The sequence below is a fragment of the Terrapene carolina genome, unplaced genomic scaffold (genome assembly GCF_002925995.2).
Source record: "Terrapene carolina triunguis isolate 2854851 unplaced genomic scaffold, T_m_triunguis-2.0 Scaffold89, whole genome shotgun sequence".
Classification (NCBI taxonomy): domain Eukaryota; kingdom Metazoa; phylum Chordata; order Testudines; family Emydidae; genus Terrapene; species Terrapene triunguis.
In genome coordinates this window covers 30454671-30474928 of record NW_020664440.1, presented here as the reverse complement: position 1 = coordinate 30474928, position 20258 = coordinate 30454671, and the positions used below count along the sequence as shown (strand labels likewise).

Below are 20258 nucleotides of genomic sequence, written 5' to 3'. Positions count from 1 at the left end.
TCTGCACCCCATATGCAGCTCTGCCAATGCCCCTCTGTCCTGGCCTGCAGCCCCCTGCTATTCCATTCCTGGTGTCTGCACCCTACACGCAGCTCTGCCAATGGCCCTCAGTCCTGACCTGCAACCCCAACTACTGTTCCCATTATGGGTTCCTCCCTCTCAATCCTGACACGCAGCCTCCCTGCTCTCCCAGCCCTAGACCTTCTTACAAACGTACTTTAAAACAAAAAAAATGTTCTGCCAGATGACTTTGAACTCCAGAGTAGACAGGGCTGTTTTCTGTCTTTAACTCTATTGCTGGAAGTATTTCCAGGTCTTCTCTGATCCAGCAACCTCATCTTGCCCATAGCTATCGACCCACATTCAGTGCCCTGCTCTACCACAGACTCCCTGTGGGACCTTGGGCAAGTTGCTTAGGCCCAGACCCTCAAAAGTATTTAGGTGCCTAACTCCCATTGTCATAATCTGTCATCCATCACCGCACAGGAGTTTGATGCTGCTCCTATCTTAAACCTATGGAACTCCATGCTACTGGATTTTACTGAAGCAACCAGTAAATCTCTTCATTTACGTTTGGCTCCCGCTGACGTAAGTTCCTCTCTGCGGCACTTTAGTAACACCACCTCCCTGAGCGGTGGAGAGCCAAGGTCGATGTAATTAGATGGATGCAGTGTCAGTGCAGACCCTGCATTGCTTTCATTGACTGTGACTGGCTTTCAGGAGCCGTCCCACAATGCTCTGCACTGACAGTACGATCGATACACGCGTCCTGGTGAGAACGCATACTGCCGACACAAGTGATTTAATACCTGTGGTGACTGTATGCAGATGTAAGTTAGGTAGACATAATTGTGTAGTGTAGACATGGCCATAGGCTAAACACCCAGCCCAGATCAGAGCAGGCTGTCTCTCACCCTTCCACCGCAACCACTGTCAGCTGAGAGTGGCAGGCACTAATGACCCATGTTCTGTCCCATAGGTCCGGGATCCACAAGAGCCTCTCCTGAAGGAGGAAGTGACTGTGGTTAGAGAGGCTTCCTGTGGGAAGAGCTTTGTGTCTCGGCAGAGAAGGTTGGAGCACGAGGATGATGGATCGGTATAAGATCCCACGCACCAAAGAGCTGGAGTTTGGAGGGCCCCTGGGTAAGACGAGGGTGAGGGGGTTTGGAAGGCAGTGGCTCCCATACCCTGAAAGGCAGTGCAAACTGGAGCTGTGCATGCAGCTACATGGTTAGAGCAGGGTGGGTCTGGGAGTCAGCACTTTTGGGTTCCCAGCTCTGCCATTGACTCACTGTGGGATCTTCTCTCTCAGGGATGCTGCTGCCTGTCACTCACCCACAGTTTTGATCACCCTGGGGATCTTGTCCCTCTAACCTCTCCTTCCTCCCTCTACAGGAGCCATGATCCTCCTCTTTCTCATGCCAACTACTGTCTTCTATCTTCTGCTGACATGTCGCACTGAGCAAGCCAGCGTGCTGAACTTCCCGCCCCCGCTGCCACCCCTGAGCACCCTCTGGAGCCCCCACACCTTCCTGCTGCTCCTGGCTTGGGTGGGACTCCAGGCTGCCCTCTACATGCTGCCTATGGGAAAGGTAATGCGGGGTCAGCCTCATTGGGCAGAGGGGAGGGCAGGACGTCCCCTTCCCTGCTGGGTGCCATCTGCCTAATGGTAGCTGTTTGGCTACCCATGGGGGATCAAGGGCACATGTGAATTGCCTGGGTCACGGCTGAGCCAGATCATGGCCAGCTGGCTACACCATGTAGGCAGAGACCTGTCCAAACTCAGTTCATCTACACAGTTGTGAACCGAGGCTCCAGGGAGGGTGCCGATGAGAGGAGTTGGAGTCAAGACCAGAGAGATCAGTGTTAACTGGTTGTGTGGCTTTCCCCCAGGTCACAGAAGGGATCGTCCTTCGAGACAAGAGCCGGCTCCAGTATCGCATTAATGGTGGGTGTTGGATTTTGTTAGGGAGGGGAGATCGACTATGACCCGCCCCAGAATTTGCAGCCAATCACATCACTTACTGAATTTCCTCATGGTAACAAGTAATAGTATGTGGGGGAGTGCTGTCTATTGGGACTGAGCAAGTGCCCAGGAGTCAGGACTCCTGGGTTCTATCCCCAGCTCTGCCACAGATTCCCTGTGTTACCTTGGGCAAGTCCCTTCCCCTCTCCATGCCTCTGTTTCCCAGAATAACAGTGCGCTGTGACTCAGGGATCCTCGGCTAAAAAGCCGCAAAGTGTTGCTGTATCTAAGCAGCATGTGTCCTGTCTTCTCTCCTCCCGCACTGCAGCTTTCCATGCGATGGGGGTCACAGCCCTGGTGGTGGGGGCTGGATTGGCAGCCGGGTTGCGCCTCAGCTACATCTATGACCACTTCCTGCAATTGGCTTTCTCGGCCTTGCTGCTGGCCTTCGGCCTCAGCTTCCTCCTCTACTTCAAGTCCCTCTTTGCCCCAGAGACAACACTGGCTCCAGGCGGGAACTCAGGTGAGTCCTTCTATACACATGGGGCACACGGACACAGGAATGATCTTGTGCACGCAGACACACAGACGTGTGCACATATGTATATTTGAACACACACAGACACTTGCACACTGACACTTGTGCACCACACACACAGGGACACTTGTGCATGCACTAACACATAGACACTCTCTTAGACACACAGGTCATACCTGGTGTGTCACAGGAGTGCAGGGGGAGAGCAGCCAGTGATGCCAGTCAGGGTAAAAACTGCCAGGACTCTAGGGAGGTATCTGATCAGTTGATGAGGGTCAGAAAGGAACCACCCTTGTTGCAGAGAGTTTAACCTTCCAATGAAGCATCCAGCAATAGCACCCATTGGAAACCAGACATATCCAGATTTAGCACAGCAGGGGTGGGGATACCAGGCCAGTGGGATGGGCCCCTTGGACTGATCCAGGGTAACAGAGAGAGGAGCATACCAGACTAGATGGACCCATTGGTCTGATCTGAGGCAGCAGGGGGGATGCTGGGCTGGACAGGCCTATTGGTCTGGTCCAAGGTGGCAGGGAGAGGAAGGGGGAGTAGCTATTCCCCCTTGAGGTGCCTGACTTGCTATTGGTCACACAGGGAATCCTATCTATGACTTCTTCATGGGCCATGAGCTGAACCCACGCATCGGCTCCTTCGACCTGAAGTATTTCTGTGAGCTGCGGCCAGGCCTCCTCGGCTGGGTAAGTGGGTGGGGTTTTAGGGTGCTCCCTGCTGCAGAAAGTCCCTTGGGCCCATGGCTATAATGACCTTGCGAAGGCAAAGGATAAGAGAACCTGCTGCAGGGGAACACTAGTCCCGGGGGAAAGTTGCAAGGGGGAATTTCCCTCCCTCCAGATGGCTATGTGTAGCAGATACTAGCCATAGCCAGAAATCCCAGCCTAGATGGACCCATTAGTCAGACCAAGCATGGTGGGAGGGGTGAAGAATACCAGACTAGATAGGCCCATTGGTCTGATCTGGGGCAGCAGAGAGTGTGGGATGCCAGGCATAGGTGGCCCCATTAGTCTGATGCAGGGGTAGAGGTAAACCAGGCAGGATGGTCTTACGCAGGGGCTAGATATGCCTTTGGTCAAATCCGGGGCAGCGGGGAGCAGGGCCGGTTCCGGGGAGCAGCCAAGCAAGCTCGTGCTTGGGGTGGCAGATTCTAAGGGGCAGCATCATTCCGTCCAATCTTAGGGCGGCACGGCTGCCCTTTTTTGCTTTGCGTCTGGGTCCGGCCGCCCTGCTTGGGGCGGCAAAAAAGTCAGAGCCGGCCTTGGTGGGGAGGGGAAGATACCAGGCTGGTCTGCCCCAGTATGTCAGTGAGAGATTGGGGAGGTCTCACTCAAGGGTGCCAATTAGGTAGGGTGGAGGAGGGGCTGCCACGCCCCCCTCCCACTCCACCCCCACCCCGAGTTTCATACAGGAGGTGTGCTCCCAGGTGGAGCTCTTAACTGCACAGCATTAGTGTGGAATGTGAGTTCTGCAAAGAGCTGCTCCTCCCAGCTTGTGTCCCCAAGGCAAGGAGTCAGTGTTTTCTTTCCAAAAAGAGGCTTGGGTGATTAAGATTAAGGCTCTGGAAGTCCTTAGATGAGCCTGTAAAACAGGTTTCAGAGGGGTAGCCCTGTTAGTCTGTATCAGTAAAAACAAGGAAGAGTCTTTGTGGCACCTTAGACAATTTATTTGGGCATAAGCTTTCATGGGCTATAACCCACTTCATCAGATGCATGGAGTGGAAAATACAGTAAGCAGGCATAAATATACAGCCCATGAAAAGATGGGAGTTGCCTTACCAAGTGGGGGGTCAGTGCTAATGAAGCCAATTCAATTAGGGTGGATGTGGCCCATTCCCAACAATTGACAAGAAGGTGTGAGTATCAAGTCTTTATTCGGGCCTAATTTGATGGTGTCCAGTTTGCAAATTAATTCCAGTTCTGCAGTTTCTCGCTGAAGTCTAGTTTTGAATGTTTGTTGCTGAAGAATGGCCACTTTTAAGCCTGTTAAGTGTCCGGGGAGATTGAAGTGCTCTCCTATTGGTTTTTGAATGTTACAATTCTTGATGTCTGATTTGTGTCCATTTATTCTTTTGCATAGACTGTCCGGTTTGGCCAATGTACATGGTAGAGGGGCATTGCTGGCACATGATGGCGCATATCACATTGGTAGATGTGCAGGTGAACGAGCCCTTGCTGGTGTGGCTGATGTGGTTGGGTCCTATGATGGTGTCCCTTGAATAGATATGCGGACAGAGTTGGCAACGGGATTTGTTGCAGGGGTTGGTTGTGTGGTGTGTAGTTGCTGGTTAGTATTTGCTTCAGGTTGGGAGGGCTGTCTGTAAGCAAGGACTGGTCTGTCTCTCAAGGTTGGTGAGAGTGAGGGACTGTCCTTCAAGATAGGTTGTAGATCCTTGATGAGGCGCTGGAGAGGTTTTAGTTGGGGGCTGAAGGTGATGGCTAGTGGCGTTCTGTTACTTTCTTTGTTGGGCCTGTCCTGTAGTAAGTCACTTCTGGGTACTCTTCTGGCTCTATCAATCTGTTTCTTCACTTCCCCAGGTGGGTATTGTAGTTTTAAGAACGCCTGATAGAGATCCTGTAGGTGTGTCTCTGTCTGAGGGGTTGGAGCAAATGCGGTTGTATCTTAGGGCTTGGTTGTAGACAATAGATCATGTGATGTGGTCTGGATGAAAGCTGGAGGCATATAGGTAAGTATAGTGGTCAGCAGGTTTCCAGTATAGGGTGGTGTTTATGTGACCATCGCTTATTTGTGCTGTAGTGTCCAGGAAGTGGATCTCTTTTGTGTGAATTGGTCCAGGCTGAGGTTGATGGTGGGGTGGCAATTGTTGAAATTCAGATAGATTTCCTCAAGGGCCTCTTTCCCATGGGTCCAGATGATGATGTCATCAATGTAGTACAAGTAAAGTAGGGGTGCTAGGGAACAAGAGATGAGGAAGCGTTGTTCTAAGTCAGCCATAAAAATGTGGGGCCATGCGGGTACCCATAGCAGTGCCGCTGACTTGAAGGTATAAATCGTCCCCAAATCTGAAATAGTTGTGGGCGAGGACAAAGAAAGTGACAAAGTTCAGCCACCAGGTTTGCCGTGACATTATCGGGGATACTGTTCCTGACGGCTTGTAGGCCATCTTTGTATGGAATGTTGGTGTAGAGAGCTTCTACATCTATAGTGGCTAGGGTGGTGTTTTCTGGAAGATCACCAATGGATTGTAGTTTCCTCAGGAAGTCGGTGATGTCTGGAAGATACTATGGTGATGGGGAAGTGCTGGTAGTGTCGGGCCTGAGGAGAGAGTCCACATAGCCAGAAAATCCTGCTGTCAGGGTGCCAATGCCTGAGATGATGGGGCGTCCAGGATTCCCAGGTTTATGGATACGGGTGGTGATGGTGGGCGGGGGTTGAAGAGGGAACGCAGGGGACTCAGAAGAAATACAACCAAGCCCTCTGAGCCAAGGTTACAGTCAGAAAAGAGGAAGATGTGAGGGGCATACGTGAAAAGAAGGGGCCAAAACCCAGGGAAGGGATAGCAGTGGTATAAAGAAGTTCCCACTCTACCTGTGGTACTTATGTGGTCCCATCACCGTAGTATCTGAGTACCTCACATCACAGCCCCTCGGAGAAGTCGAGCAGTACTGTTATCCCCATTGTACAGATGGGGCACTGAGAGACTAACAGCCAGATTTTCAAAGGTATTTAGGCACCTAGTGGGATTTTCAAAAGCACCAAGAAGGTTAGGTGCTTTGTAAACCCCACTAGGTGCCTAGCTGCATCTTTGGGTGCCTAAAAGCCTTTGAAACTCTGTCCCTAAGGCACTGACCTGAGGTCATACAGGAAGTCATTGGGGGGGGGAGGAAGGGTAGAACCCAGGTCTCTCAGATCTAGCTCACTATCCACTGGACCAGCCTTTCTCTCTGCTGCATGCTGCAAAAAAGAGGCCTCTGATGGACAGGAGCAAAACCAGGAAGGCCAGCTCTCTGAGATTCCAGCAATTGGTCCCAGGTAGGGTGACCAGATGTCCCAATTTTACAGGGACAGTCCCGATTTTTGGGTCTTTTTCTTATATAGGCTCCTATTACCCCCACCCCGTCCTGATTTTTCACATTTGCTGTCTGGTCACCCTAGTTCCAGGTGATTGGGAAGGATGTCATGGTTGACAGTATGAAAAGCAGCAGAGGTCAGGAAGGATGAAGAAAGAAAGAGAATGAGAGTCAGATGAGAGGAGAGCACTTAACTGTCAATAGGTGGCAGGTTCTGCCCCAGGCTGAATTGTACAGCAATGCCTGCTATGCAATTTTAGGGCTTGTCTACACTGGCACCTTACAGAGCTGCAACTTTCTCACTTAGGGGTGTGAAAAAACACCCCCCTGAGCGCTGCAAGTTTCAGCGCTGTAAAGTGTTAGTGTAGACAGTGCACCAGCGCTGGGAGGCGCTACACCCCTCGTGGAGGTGGGGTTTTTTATAGTGCTGGGAGACCTCTCTCCCAGCGCTGGTGCCGCGACTACACAGCCATATTAAAGCACTGCCATGGCCAGCTCTTTAACGTTACTAGTGAAGACATGCCCATTTATTTTAACTGAAAACCATTTTTTGTCATTTTTTGTTGTGAGTTTGAAAAAAGGAAAGAATGAGAAAGTGTTGTATGAGTATCAGATGTGATTATACATCAAATTTGTAGGGTTTCAGCCGTATTCAGGCCAATTCCAGAACAAAGAACAGAAATTGCATCCACAGAGTCCATAAAGTTGACGATTATTGTCATGATTTGTGTTATTCGTTGGGCACTATCTGTGTGCTCAGCACTATTCAGAATATGCCAGAAAATGTTGTCCCTGAGTCAATGCATATAAGATGTGTAACTCTGGATAAGATGGCTCAGATATTTAAGTATGCATAGTTATTGACCTCACATGTTCACTGTGTTTTATATCTGAGTGGAGGTGCTGATGGCAATAGAAGTTTTACTTGTTTAAGGACTAGAAGATTTGACCCTCCAACTTTCTTTCAAGAGGAAGAGTTGCCCAGAGCTTCTGTGCCTGTTTGTTTTCCTTTCCTGCCTGCAGTCGCCCTGATATAACTCAGAAGTCTCAATTTTTTCCCCAACTTCAAAACATGGAATTTTCTTGGTGTTTGATTTTAAAATAGTCTCCTGTGAAAACTGCAACTCAATCGCTGTAGTGTTATGTTTAAGACCCTTCTGGAAAGTAACTGGCCTTTAAACAGAAGTGAAAGCAGTGTTGCCAACTCTCATTATTTTGTCATGAGTCTCATGATAATTATTGTTTTCCTTAAAGCCCCAGTTCCTGGAGTCAAGTGATATGTGATGATTTCAGCCTTCCTTCTTAAAGAAAAATGAAGTTTAGTTCTTGTGGCTGTGGCGAAAGCTTCAAAATGTGACCCCAGTGCACCTTAAAGGCTCAAAAAGCAGAATATAAATAAAAAACCCCACCAAATCTATGATTTTTTTTTTTTACACAATATCATTATTTTAAAGCCAATCTCATGATTTTTGGTGAGCCTGATTCTTGATTTTTGAACATTTGGGGTTGGCAATACTATGAAAGTGACTTGAAAGTGTCAGTTTCACTACTGTTTAAAGTAATTTTTTAGTCTATGATTTGTAGTGGGGTAACACCCCTAGAGCCCCAGGCAGGTGCAGTATAAACTCATGGGGCCTTGCCCTAACAGGATGTTTCCAAAAGTTAAATGATCTATTCCAAGCGTGATGAACTGCAAAAAAGTGATAGAAAGTAATCTAGATTTTTCTACAATTGTTTCAATTGTTCTATTCAAGAGTTAGTAACAAATTAAGAATATACATTAAAATTTTAAACCTAACCAGTGTCCCTTCAGTGACTTGACACAAGATGTCAGAACATGTTAGTATTAGAGCTGAGTGGGTCTAATATTTATTTAATTTTTTTTCTTTATATAGGAATCAGAAATTATTATCTGACAGGAGCACTAGATATAAAAGATCATCTGCAAGAAAACCAAGAGTTTATAGGTGCTCAAGTAGCCTCTGGAATCATAGTTAAATTTGCCCCCTCCCTTACCAAAATCTGAAATGGCACTCCTGGTCCACTCAGCAATCCGGTGTTTTTCTCTGGGCAGACAGGGTGCTGGGGGCAAGGGAGGGAGGCAGGTCTTCTCTAAACTCCGCCTGATTGCTCCCCTCCTGCCAGGCACTGGTGAACATGGCCATGCTGATGAAAGAGACTGAGCTGCGGGGCAGCCCCTCGCTGGCTATGCTCCTGGTCAATGCCTTCCAGCTGCTGTATGTGGTGGATGCACTTTGGAATGAGGTGAGTCACTCCCACATCCCTGGCTTAGCCTGGGCTTGGGATCTGCAATGGCCTAGGGGCTACAAAGGGAACCTTAGGGGAGGCCTCCTGGGTTCCCTTCCCATGTCTGGGAGGAGGGTGGAGTCCAGTGGTTCAAACAGGGGGGCTGGGATTGAGGACCCAGCTCTGAGAAGGGAGTGGGGATTGGTGATTTTAAGCACAGATGTGGCCAGGGTGGATTGATTTAATTTAAATAATTGATTGTAGTCAAGTTTTGCATTTGTACTTCATAGTTATTTTCCTAACAAAAGGTTGATTTTTCACTGGTGGGTAACTATTAAAACATGTTAGTTTGCAACCAAACATACCCTGACGTTATACTGTACTAAATTCGGTACTTTTTTGCTAACCAGGAGAACACAATATATCTCTACACATTTATTTGAGCAATTATATAGCTTACTTTACATGTATTCTGATTCTTAATTTTTACATTTTATTATGTTAGAAAATGGTGAAGGTTGTATTTATTTACAATATGATGATTGATGTTTTACTTGCAATTTGTGTCCAGCTCTATTTGGATGGAAATTAAAATTCAATAAAAAATTCCCAGAAACAGCATGTTAGGGTTTTGAATAAAATAAAACTACTTTGTGTGCTAATATACTTTTAAAACATTTATCAATAAATGTGTTCTATTTAAAACTGATTGTATTAAACAAAGGAAGTACAGTCAAACCCCGCAATAAGGCGCCCCGCCATAATGCAAAATTGCATATAACGCGATCACAATTTGGCCCCCGTTTAAGACCTACAGTAATACAGTATGTACTAGTGGTCCCCAACGCCATGACGCCTGCCGAGACATTGATGTGCCCCCGCCTAGTGCCAGGCAGGGGAGAGAAGCTGCGGCCCCGCGCCTGCCAGGGACAGTGAGCACTGGCGCCGCAGCCCTCAATGCACCGCCTTGGGGACCACTGACTGGCTTGAAACCCTGCTATACTGCGACCCCGCATTTAGCACGATGTAACTTTTTGGACCCCAAACATCGCGGTATAGTGGGGTTTCACTGTAGTATCTGTAGTCTGTGAATTTAACTGATTGTTTCTGGTCACCATGTCATTCAAGATTTTAGAACTAGTAGATCTCATCCTCTCACACATAGTTTTTCTTCATAGATTGGAAGAGAAAAACAAGCTTTCCTGCCTGTTCAACTCCCAATTGATTTCGTAACTTCAAATGAACTAGTCACTGAACTGATTTAGTTGAATAAAAGGAAATGAAATTAAATATTCTCTCTGCACCTGCAGAAGAGACTACTGCCAACAGTTGAAAGGTGGTTTAGTGCTTCAACAAACTCTGGTTCCAGGTGCCTAGCCAGTGATGTCAAGCAATTCTGTGTGTTCACTTTCTTTAAACTTGGCAGCAAACGTGTCCTGCTTAATATTGGGGGGGGGGTTGTATTTAAATAGTTTAATAGATTACAGCATGGTTAGGCTTTAGCACAGGTTGTTTATTTCATATTTAATTTTAAATAGATTTAGGGTTTTTTAAATATTTAAATTTTGTTTAGCATTGATTTTTTTTTATCCATGCTGGATGTGGCTCCTCTGTGTCCTGCAGGAGGCCATCCTCACCACCATGGACATCGTACACGATGGGTTTGGCTTCATGTTGGCCTTTGGGGACCTGGCCTGGGTGCCCTTCACTTACAGCCTGCAGGCCTACTTCCTGGTCAACCACCCCCAGAAGCTGAGCCTGCCCATGGCTGTCGGGATCCTCTTGCTCAATGGTGAGGCTCAGGTGATTCCCTCCCACAAACCAGACCAATAGGCTCATTCAGTCCCATATCTCTCCTCTTCTCCCCCCCCCCCCCCCCGATCAGACCAATGGATCCACCTAGTCAAGACCAATAGGTGTAGTATCCCTCTCACTTTACCCCATGACCCCATCTATCACAGTATCTCTTACCCCCCCCCTCCACACACACCCTTCCTGCCTCACCAACCCTACAACACACCTTGCTGTACAATGGAGTGAAATCCCTTCCTGCCTAGCCCCAAGCCACACCCTGAAGCGTGAGGATTGAAAGACCTGCTCAATGCCACCCTGAGCCAGCATCCACCACCACTGTCGTTCATCCCTTTGTCCTCTCCAGAGCGATCTGTTTCCATACCAATCCATGGCAGAAGTGCCAGTATCCCCATGCCTAGAGCTCCCACAGCCTGTCCTCACTCTGGTTCTCTTCTTGGCAGGTCTGGGCTACTGCATCTTCCGCAGCGCCAATTCCCAGAAGAACACTTTCCGCAGGAACCCCAACGACCCTAGAGTAACTGGTGAGCTGCAGCCACCTCTTGGATGGGCATTAGATGGGGGACTTGGAGTGAAGGAGTCTGGAGTGGGGGGAGAAGAAGGGGATGCTAATGGGAGGGAGGAAGAGGAATGGATGCCATGTGGGTAATGCTCTTCTCCTCCTCCCAGGTCTCAAAACCATCCCCACAGCCACGGGCCGGCGTCTCCTGGTGTCTGGGTGGTGGGGGTTTGTGCGCCACCCCAACTATCTGGGGGATCTCATCATGGCTCTGGCCTGGTCGCTGCCCTGTGGTGAGTCTAAATCCTGCCTGGGGCAAGGAGGTGTTGGGGGGGGCGGGGGGGGGGGTGTCTCCTTCTCCTGCCCCCAGCATTGGTGTCCCACTGGGACCTGTGCCTTTAGGGGATATCCCTACTGCCCCTCTGCAGTGGAGGCAGGGCAGCATCTCTCTAGCCCTCAGGGCAGTGGTGTCTGCCTTGGGCACCCATTGTGTCTTTCACAAGCTACACAGAGGGTGCCCGCTCTGGCCCAACATCCCAGTCATGGCCCAAGCAGATGGCACCAATATGCTGCCCCCTACTCCAGCCAGAGGTCACGTAGAAGGCACCTGGTCTGGTTGGCCTGAAGTCCCAGGTGGAAGGCACTGGTCGCACCTTCAAAGGATGGCATCAGTGTATCATTAACGTGGGAGTGGGGAGGAATCTAGGCCCTAGACAAGTTTGCTCAGCACTCAGGCTATCCATTAGAACAATGGTTCTCAACCTGTTTACCATTGTGGGCCACATATGCAGCTCTCTGTGTTTTTATGTGGGCTGCATCTACGCAATATATATACTGCCTGTAAGGCCCTGAGGATGTCACATGGGCCACAGCTATGTGCTGATTAGGACACAAGCAGCCCCTGGGTTGAGAACCATTGCACTGGAAGGGCCCATGGCCTCCTCTCCTCATGCCCCATGTCTCTCCCACCCCTTCAGGCCTGACACACGTCCTGCCCTACTTCTACGTCTTCTACTTCACTGTGCTGCTGATTCACCGGGAGGCTCGGGATGAGCACCAGTGCCTGCGGAAATACGGGCTCGCCTGGCAGGAGTACTGCCGGCGAGTTCCCTACAGGATCTTCCCTTACCTTTACTGAGATGTGGCCCAGCACACCATGCCCCATGCAGACCCAGGCACGACAGCTCACATCTGCCCACCACTGCTCCAAAGGCTGGCAGGACGCTAGCCTGTCCTCACCACTGGGGCAGGTTGTCATCCCCAGAGGACTCCAGATGGAGGTGCGGGCTCTGGGGTGGGGCTGGGGATGAGGGGTTTGGAGTGTAGGAGGGTGTTCCAGGCTGGGACCGAGAGATTTGGAGTGTGGGAGGGGACTCCAGGCTGGGGCAGGGAATTGGGACACGGGGTGAGGGCTCCGGCTGAGGGTGCAGGTTCTGGGGTGGAGCTGGGGATGAGGGGTTTGGGGTGCAGAATGTTGGGAATCATTAAGAAAGGGATAGATAATACAGGAAATATCATATTGCCTCTATATAAATCCATGGTACATCCACCTCTTGAATACTGTGTGCAGATGTGGTCACCTCATCTCAAAAAAGATAGATAGGAATTGGAAAAGGTTCAGAAAAGGCAACAAAAATGATTAAGGGTATGGAACAGCTACCATGTGAGGAGAGATTAATAAAACTGGGACTTTTCAGCTTGGAAAAGAGACAACTAAGGGGGATATGATAGAGGTCTATAAAATCATGACTTGTGTGGAGAAAGTGAATAAGGAAGTGTTGTTTATTCCTTCTCATAACACAAGAACTAGGGGTCACCAAATGAAATTAATAGGCAGCAGGTTTAAAACAAACAAAAGGAAGTATTTTTTCACACAACGCACAGTCAACCTGTGGAACTCTTTGCCAGAGGATGTTGTGAAAGGTAACACTGTAACAGGGTTCAAAAAAGAACTAGATAAGTTCCTGGAGGCTAGGTCCATCAATGGCTATTAGCCAGGATGGGCAGGGATGGTGTCCCTAGCCTCTCTTTGCCAGAAGCTGGGAATGGGCAACAGGGGATTGATCATTTGATGATTACCAGTTCTGTTTATTCCCTCTGGGGCACTTGGCATTGGCCACTGTTGGAAGACAGAATACTGGGCTAGATGGACCTCTGGTCTGACCCAGTATGGCCATTCTTATGTATAACAAAACCCACAATGTTTTCATAACAGCACTAGATGTCTGAGCTGCATTCCTCTGTGCTTCACTCGAGCTTAAAGCATTGCCTTCCATGAGGGACCACGATGGAGCTTACTGCATGATTGGTAATGCTTTAATGAAAGAGTCTAACAATATCGCAACCACTACAGTTGGCTGCAAGCTCATTGCAGGCTTCACCCTGGACATCTGAGAATGGAGCGTGCCTGAATTCTCCTCTGCTGCTGTAAGGAGGTGCAAGCCCACAGCAGAAAGGTCAGCCCGACAGATGCATGGGTCATGATGAGATGGAGGGTTTGTCTTCACTGCAACAGTTAGCTCAAATGAGTACACTGGAGTTACTCTCACTTGAACTCGGCTAGAATATGTCTACACTGCAATCGGACGTGTGAGTGCAGCCTAGACTGGCATAGCCACATTAGCTTTACTCTAGCTCAGGGGTCGGCAACCTACGGCACACGTGCCAAACACGGCACGCGAGCCGATTCTGAATGGCATGCTGCCTGCCCGGTGAGAGGAGGAGGAGGGGCTGGAAAGTGCCACGCTGGGGGAAGAAGCAGGGGAGGGGGGAAGCTTGGTCCTGCAGCAGCCAAGTTTCCCTCCTCTCCCAATTCTTCCCACAGCTTGGTGCATTCTGGCCCCTCTGCCGCTCCTCCTCCCTCTCCCTGCCTGCGATGGCCCTTGCGAGGGGGAGAGGGAAGAGCAGCAGCCTGCACACAGCTCCATAGAGCAGGCAGAGAGAGGTAGGGATGGGCCTGGGGGAAGGGAGTGGAACAGGGCATATCCTTCCCAGCCCCCTGCCATGAGCCGCTCAGGGCAGGGGGCTGGGAGCACCCCCACGAGCCGAGCACCCCAGCCCTCTGCCCTGACCACCCCCCAACACCCAGCCTTCTGCCCTGCACCTCCACACACCCCAGCCCTCTGCCCTGACCTCGAGTCGCCCTGCTCAGCCCACTGCAGGCCTAGGTGAACAGAACCCCAGGCTGGAAGCGGGCTGAGCAGGCTGGCAGCCTAAGATCAGCATTTTAATTTTAAATGAAGCTTCTTAAACATTTTGAAAACCTTGTTTACTTTACATACAACAGTAGTTTAGTTTATATAATATAGACTTATAGAGAGAGAGCTTCTATAAAACGTTAACATGAATTACTGGCATGCAAAACCTTAAATTAAAGAGAATAAATGAAGACTCGGCACAACACTTCTGAAAGGTTGCCTACCCCTGCTCTAGCTAGCATGGCTACAAATAGTAGTGTGGATGCACAGGCTTGTACAGCATGTGCTGCTGCATCTTCACTATTTTTAGCCATGCTAGCTAGAGTAAAGCTAGTGCAGGTACGTACCCCCCAAGCTGCAGTCATGCCTCGGAAAGCAGTGTAGACATACGCTGAGAGCAGCGTGAGAGCAACTGCACCGTGAAACAATACTGGAGCTGTACAGAATGATTGGATTAGCAGTTGATGTGCTGCTGTAACTCAAGCTGCTGCATTACTAGCTTGAGTGGCAGCAGCCCTCCAGCTTCAACCTCCATCCCCTTGCAAACCAGCTAGCTTGATTTTAAAGCACTACTTAACTCATGTTAGAGATTTCTGTGTGGACAAGAGTCAGGTTAGGAGCAAAACTTGAGTTAAACCTTGAGCGAACATCAAAAAGAAGACAAGCCCCAAGGAGAGAGAGTCACAGCTGGGAGTCTGTTTTGGCTTGAAGTGGAATACAAGTTTGGTTTGCTGTGTTTGTAAGGGACTGATTAATTTTAAGGACTGGGAGAATTCCCCTTTTGGGGAATGCTGGAGTGTGGTTTTGGACAATGCACTGATGTGACAATGATTTTTATTAAAAATATATTAAATGCAGTCCCCATCTGCGTTCAAAGTCAATTGTTTGCGATGCTTTTGAGGGCTAGAGGAGCAAAGTGTCAGATCTGAAATACAGGAAACAATCAACCAAATAGGCAATACTCCTTTTAGGGGGAGTCTGCTCCAGAACCTCCCTCCCCTGATGAGTAGAAACCTTCTTCTCATTTCCAGCTTCAGTTGATTCCTGGACATCTTATCCCTATTTGTTCTTGTGCCAACATTGTCCTTTAGCTTCAATAGCTCTTCTCCCTCCCAGGATTTACCCCTTTTGTGTAGTTATAGAGAGTGATTAAATCCCCTCACGTTTTAAGGGCCAGGCTAAACCACCCCAGCTCTTTCAGTCTCCTTTCCTAAGGCTGCCTTGCCACTCCACTCATCAGCCTAGGAGCTCTTTTCTGCACCTGGGGCTGTTAGGGCTTTTCAGTCTAGCAGAGGAAGGCATAGCAAGATCCAATGGCTGGAAGTTGAAGTTAGACAAATGTAATCTTGAAATAAATCAATTTCCTAGCAGGGAGGGTGAGTAAACACTGGAACAGCTCACCAGGGGAGTGTGGTCTGGCCACCACCTGGAGTCTTTAAAGCAAAACTAGATCTCTTTCCAAAACACATGTTTTAATCCAGTTTCTGGGGAAAATGCTATAGCCTGTCTGTGGGGGGTGGGGAAAAATCAGACTGGATGATTACAATGGTCCCTTCAGGTCTTAGGTCCATGACAGTCCCACAGGGCTCAATTGTGTACCAACATAAAAGGGCACATCTATACTGTAGTTTCAGCTGCACAAAGTGCTTGTGGGGTATGGGACATTCAGAAAGGCCGCAGGCTCTGAAGCCAGGGAAGGGCCAGCAGCAGTCAGGAAAACTCTGCAGACTGATACAGAACAGTATCTGCATGGAACACGTTATTCTGATTCCCTGAGGGCCCATAGCCAAGGATTAGGTGTTTATGGCCATGTGGCTTAGAGGCTAGAGCACTGGGACTCAGCAGATTGGGGTTCTATTCCCAGCTCTGCCGCTGGCCTGCTGGATGACCTTCAGTGACTCATTTCCCTCCTTGTGCCTCTGTGTATCTTAAGGTACATCTACACTGTGATAAAAAAAAAAAAACATGTCACAGTGTCTTAGGTCAGCTGACTGATTCATGGGGCTTATGCTGCGGGGCAATAAAGCTACATGTAGACTCTTGGGCTGGAGCCCGGGCACTGAGATCCTAGTGAGTGGGGAGGGTCTCCGAGCACAGGCTCCAGCCCTAGCCTGAACATCTGCCCTGCAATTTTATAGCTCCACCGCCCCACCCCAAGTCAGGTGACCTGGGCCAGCTGCAGCTGTGCCACAGATCTTTTATAACAGCATAGATGTAGTGGTATCCAAGGACCTTACAACCTTTAGTGTATTTATCCTCATAACATCACTATGTGGTAGGGCAGTGCTATTATCCCTATTTTACTTATGAGGAAACTGAGGCACAGAAAGGCTAAGTGACTTGCCCAAGGTCACATAGGAAGTCTATGTCAGAGCAGGGAGTTGAACCCAGGTTCCCTGAGTCACAGGCTAGTGCCCAAACCAAATGGAGTTCTCAGCTCACAGGACCACACTCCACCCAGGATAGGTTAATGCTAGTTTGAGGCTTACACCCTAACCCTTCTTTGGCTGGGCAAAGGAATTTGAGGTAGGAGGTGGGTTGCGGTCAATTGGATACCAGTATAAGAGCTAGGTATTCTTTTAAATTCATACAGATTCTATTGGATTCAGCCCCAGACCTTCCATGACTTCTCCCTTCCCCACCAATTCTCCCTCACTCAACCAACCCACCGCAAATAAAATGCCCCATTTTTCTCAATCCATAGCTGGCTCTCAGCCCCAAGCAAAAGAACAGACGGGCTGTGCTGCATGCCCAGAAGGGCTACAAGTTCAAGCTCTCTCACACGGAAACCTTAGGGTATCATTCTATGAAGCCTGACACTCATCACTGGCCCCATAGGACAGAGTGTAAGACTAGGGTGTTAGAACTCTAACTAATCACACCAAGCCAATGGGATTTAGGGACATCAGTAGCTTTCCAAAAATATTTAGGGGACAACACCCCTCTCCTTGAGAGACACAAGATTCACTGGTGACACCCTAAGACGGTTTGGAAATGGGCCTATTTTCCAACAATCCTGCAAACCCTTAATCAAAATCCCTGTGCTTTGCATTCTGTGCACTGATAAAACAAAACACACCTTTTGTAGACAACACAGTGTTAGACTGTGGAAGTCATTGCCACAGAAAGTCATTGAGGTGAAGAATACAGCAAGATTCAAAAAGGAATAAACTATTTATATGGATATCAAGAATATCCAGTTGACATAATTCAAGACAACATTATGGAAGGAATATTAAACCTTGCTATTCAGGTCTTAATGCCAATCTAACTCCTACAGAGCTGCAGGAGCAGATTACACTACATCTGCCTACCGTGGGGTTCTTACACCTTCCTCTGAAGCATTTGGGGCAGGCCACAGTCACAGATAGGATACTGAACTAGATGGACCATGGGTCTCATCCAGGCCAGCTATTCTTATATTCCTACCACAGTGATCAGTTAGAATAGTTTAGAGAGCTAAATAAACATTAACTAGATAAGACTATGTACATTAAAATATCAGATTTTAAAAATACCTGATACTCATTCACTCTCTCTCCTGCCACTGTCTCTCACTCTCTCCTGAGCTGTGAATGGGTCTGGCCTCTCTCTCTCTCTCTCAACAGGAGCTGTCTTTTTAGTTATTTCCAGCTGAAGCTCCAGTCTAATGATGGAGATTGGGACTTTTGGGGGAATACAGCTCCCATATTAATGCACAGGAAAGCAAAGACTTTTCACGTTCTGTTACTGCTGTTAATTTGACAGTGGTTTATAACAGCTGTAAGGATGCAGAGTATGTTTGTCCTTAAAATGCTCGTTTTCTAGTTGACAGCAACTCTAGCTATGAGGGTGTCTAGCTGTCCTTTTATTGATGATTTCTGCAAAAATCTGTATGAGGTGGGATACAAAACACAGAGTCCCATGCTGTGACCAGCTAGCAGTTTCTGCAGCACCAGTGGAAAACACACCAACTTTGAAACCACCAAAGTAACAGCAAATGCTTTAAGTGAATGGGACACACCAAGGGTCCCGCTGAATGGAAGACAGGAATGTACACAGCCAGCTGCTTTGCTCTTTTTATTGCAACAGGTCAACTCCCTAGAAACCAAATCAACATTTGTGCCAAGACTCAGTGTAGTGGATTTATCCAAAACAGCTATTGACCAAGAGAGGGTTCATTCACTTTTCCCCACTTAAAAAAAATAATCCAGTCTCTAAATGGGTCCAATTCCACTAAAATCCCCCAATATTTTAAGTGTGGATGGTTTTAGGGGTGACTAAGTTCCAGCCATCAGTCCAACTCCTCAATCAATGGCTTTTTTGCAGGGGGCAGTTTCCCACCCCACATCTTCTGCAGTTCTTTGGTAACTACATCCACCTCTTTGACTGCCTCCAAATGGGTTTTATATTCCCTTTGTACCTCTAGGGCCAGGCCAGTCAAAGATTCCTGGTTCTCATTGACCCAGGAGAGCAGAAATTCACACTTCTTCTTGGCACCATACACCCTGGGCCGCTCCTCTGTTGGCACCAGTTTCTTGGCCTTGCCCAGCAGCCTGGCAAGATGGGAGAGGGCTGCCAAGCTGTAGCCTTTCTGTTTGGTTTGATTCTCCCCCATCAGGATCTGGGCCACTGCCATCATAGCACCTGCATTCCCCAGGGGGCACTCGGGGTACCGGCTGGCTGTCACTGCCTGGAGAGCAGCCTGCAGCGCCTCTGCTGTGGAGCGGAAGACCTGCCTGGCACCCAATGCCCCGCAGACATCCAGGACCACGTCAGAGAACTCAGGCAGCAGCTCATCTTCACTCAAGTCCCCATTGTAGAGGGTGAGGGCGAAGACGTAGGCATAGAGGACATTAGGCAGCTGGAAGCACACCAGGGGTGAGGCTGGGCTGCAGGTCAGGGAGCTCAGTGGTGGAATGGATGCAGGCACAGCAGGCACTGGGCTTGGCATTTCTTCAGGCTGCTGGGTGGGTGCCATGCCTGAGCTCTCCTCTGGCTGCCGGATGCCCGTGGGGGGGTAAGCACCTTGGGGTACCGGTGGCTGGTGGATAGGTGCTGAGTCTGGGATCTTCTGCTCTGGCTTCTGGGTGCCTGCAGGGGGCTGGGTATCCCCAGCTTCCTGGGCACCCTCAGTACCCCCCAGCTCCTGGACCAGCCCCCGGCCCCATCCCCGCCACCAGGGCCTCCAGGGGGGCAGGAAGGTTCCAATCTCCCCGCTGCTCAGCAGGCGCTGAAAGGCGGCCTTTTCGGCCGGACTGAGCCGCTCCCACAGACCGTCGTCCTGGTCCTCCAGGTCGCGGCCTAGCTGGGGCTCCGCGTCCTCGAGCTCGCGTAGCTCCCGCAGCCGGAGTAGCGCCTCTTTCAGGCGGGTTCGGGAGGCCGGGTCCCCCCGCTGGCCCTGGAGCCGGAGCAGCAGCTGCCGGCGGTGGAAAGCCTCGGCGCAGGCCCCGTGGCCCCGGTAACAGGGCACCGAACAGAAACGCATGTTACAGCGGGGGCACGTGTAGGGGGCCCGCTCCTGCAGGCACAGGCCGCAGGGCTCGGCTGCCTCCATCTTGGCAGCGCTCGGGTCTTTCCGCCACCACTCGGGCATTTCCGCCTTCTGCCGCAGCCGCTGTTTGGTTCGGCTATTTCCGCCTTCGCGCCGGAAGCGCTCGTACAACTTCGGGTAACTCCGCCCTAGATTCGGAAACTCTCGGGCGTTTCGCCTCTTCAGCTTCGGAACTCCAAACCCTTTCGGCTATTTCCGGCGACCACTGCATAAGGGTCGCGCTGTTCGAGGGTATGAGAAGTCTGCGGCATCGTGGCCGCCCCTACCCTTACAAAGCTGGCACCCATATCTGAATAATCCCTGCATTGATCACCCCCTCCCAGTCTGTCACTACCCATCTGTTAAAAAATGAGCCTGCTCCATTCCCAAGGCAGCTGCACCAAAATTGCTTTGGGTTCTTGCAGAATGGAGCCCCAGGAGAGT

The 20258-nt window shown here is 49.6% G+C and overlaps 2 protein-coding genes across 2 annotated transcripts in view; one reads left to right on the top strand and one right to left on the bottom strand.

The window, feature by feature from the left end:
- TM7SF2 (transmembrane 7 superfamily member 2) overlaps positions 1-12323 on the top strand; it is a 12815-nt gene extending 492 nt beyond the window's left edge. The window contains exons 2-11 of the mRNA XM_026650343.1: positions 980-1143; positions 1396-1592; positions 1894-1948; positions 2295-2489; positions 3099-3202; positions 8693-8812; positions 10418-10586; positions 11050-11130; positions 11276-11398; positions 12083-12323. Coding sequence (XP_026506128.1) covers positions 1086-1143; positions 1396-1592; positions 1894-1948; positions 2295-2489; positions 3099-3202; positions 8693-8812; positions 10418-10586; positions 11050-11130; positions 11276-11398; positions 12083-12243 — 1263 coding nt within the window. The 5' untranslated portion in view covers positions 980-1085 and the 3' untranslated portion in view covers positions 12244-12323. The remainder of the gene's footprint in view (positions 1-979; positions 1144-1395; positions 1593-1893; positions 1949-2294; positions 2490-3098; positions 3203-8692; positions 8813-10417; positions 10587-11049; positions 11131-11275; positions 11399-12082) is intronic.
- A 5155-nt stretch (positions 12324-17478) lies between these two features.
- Positions 17479-19892, bottom strand: ZNHIT2 (zinc finger HIT-type containing 2). Its single transcript, XM_024193570.2, has one exon. It carries the CDS (start codon positions 19875-19877, stop codon positions 18576-18578), a length of 1302 nt encoding a protein of 433 aa, XP_024049338.1. The 5' UTR covers positions 19878-19892; the 3' UTR covers positions 17479-18575.
- Between the last annotated feature and the right edge of the window lie 366 nt (positions 19893-20258).

Excerpts from the sequence above, each read along its gene's own strand:
- ZNHIT2 (XM_024193570.2), bottom strand. The coding sequence starts at position 19,877 with ATGCCCGAGTGGTGGCGGAAAGACCCGAGCGCTGCCAAGATGGAGGCA.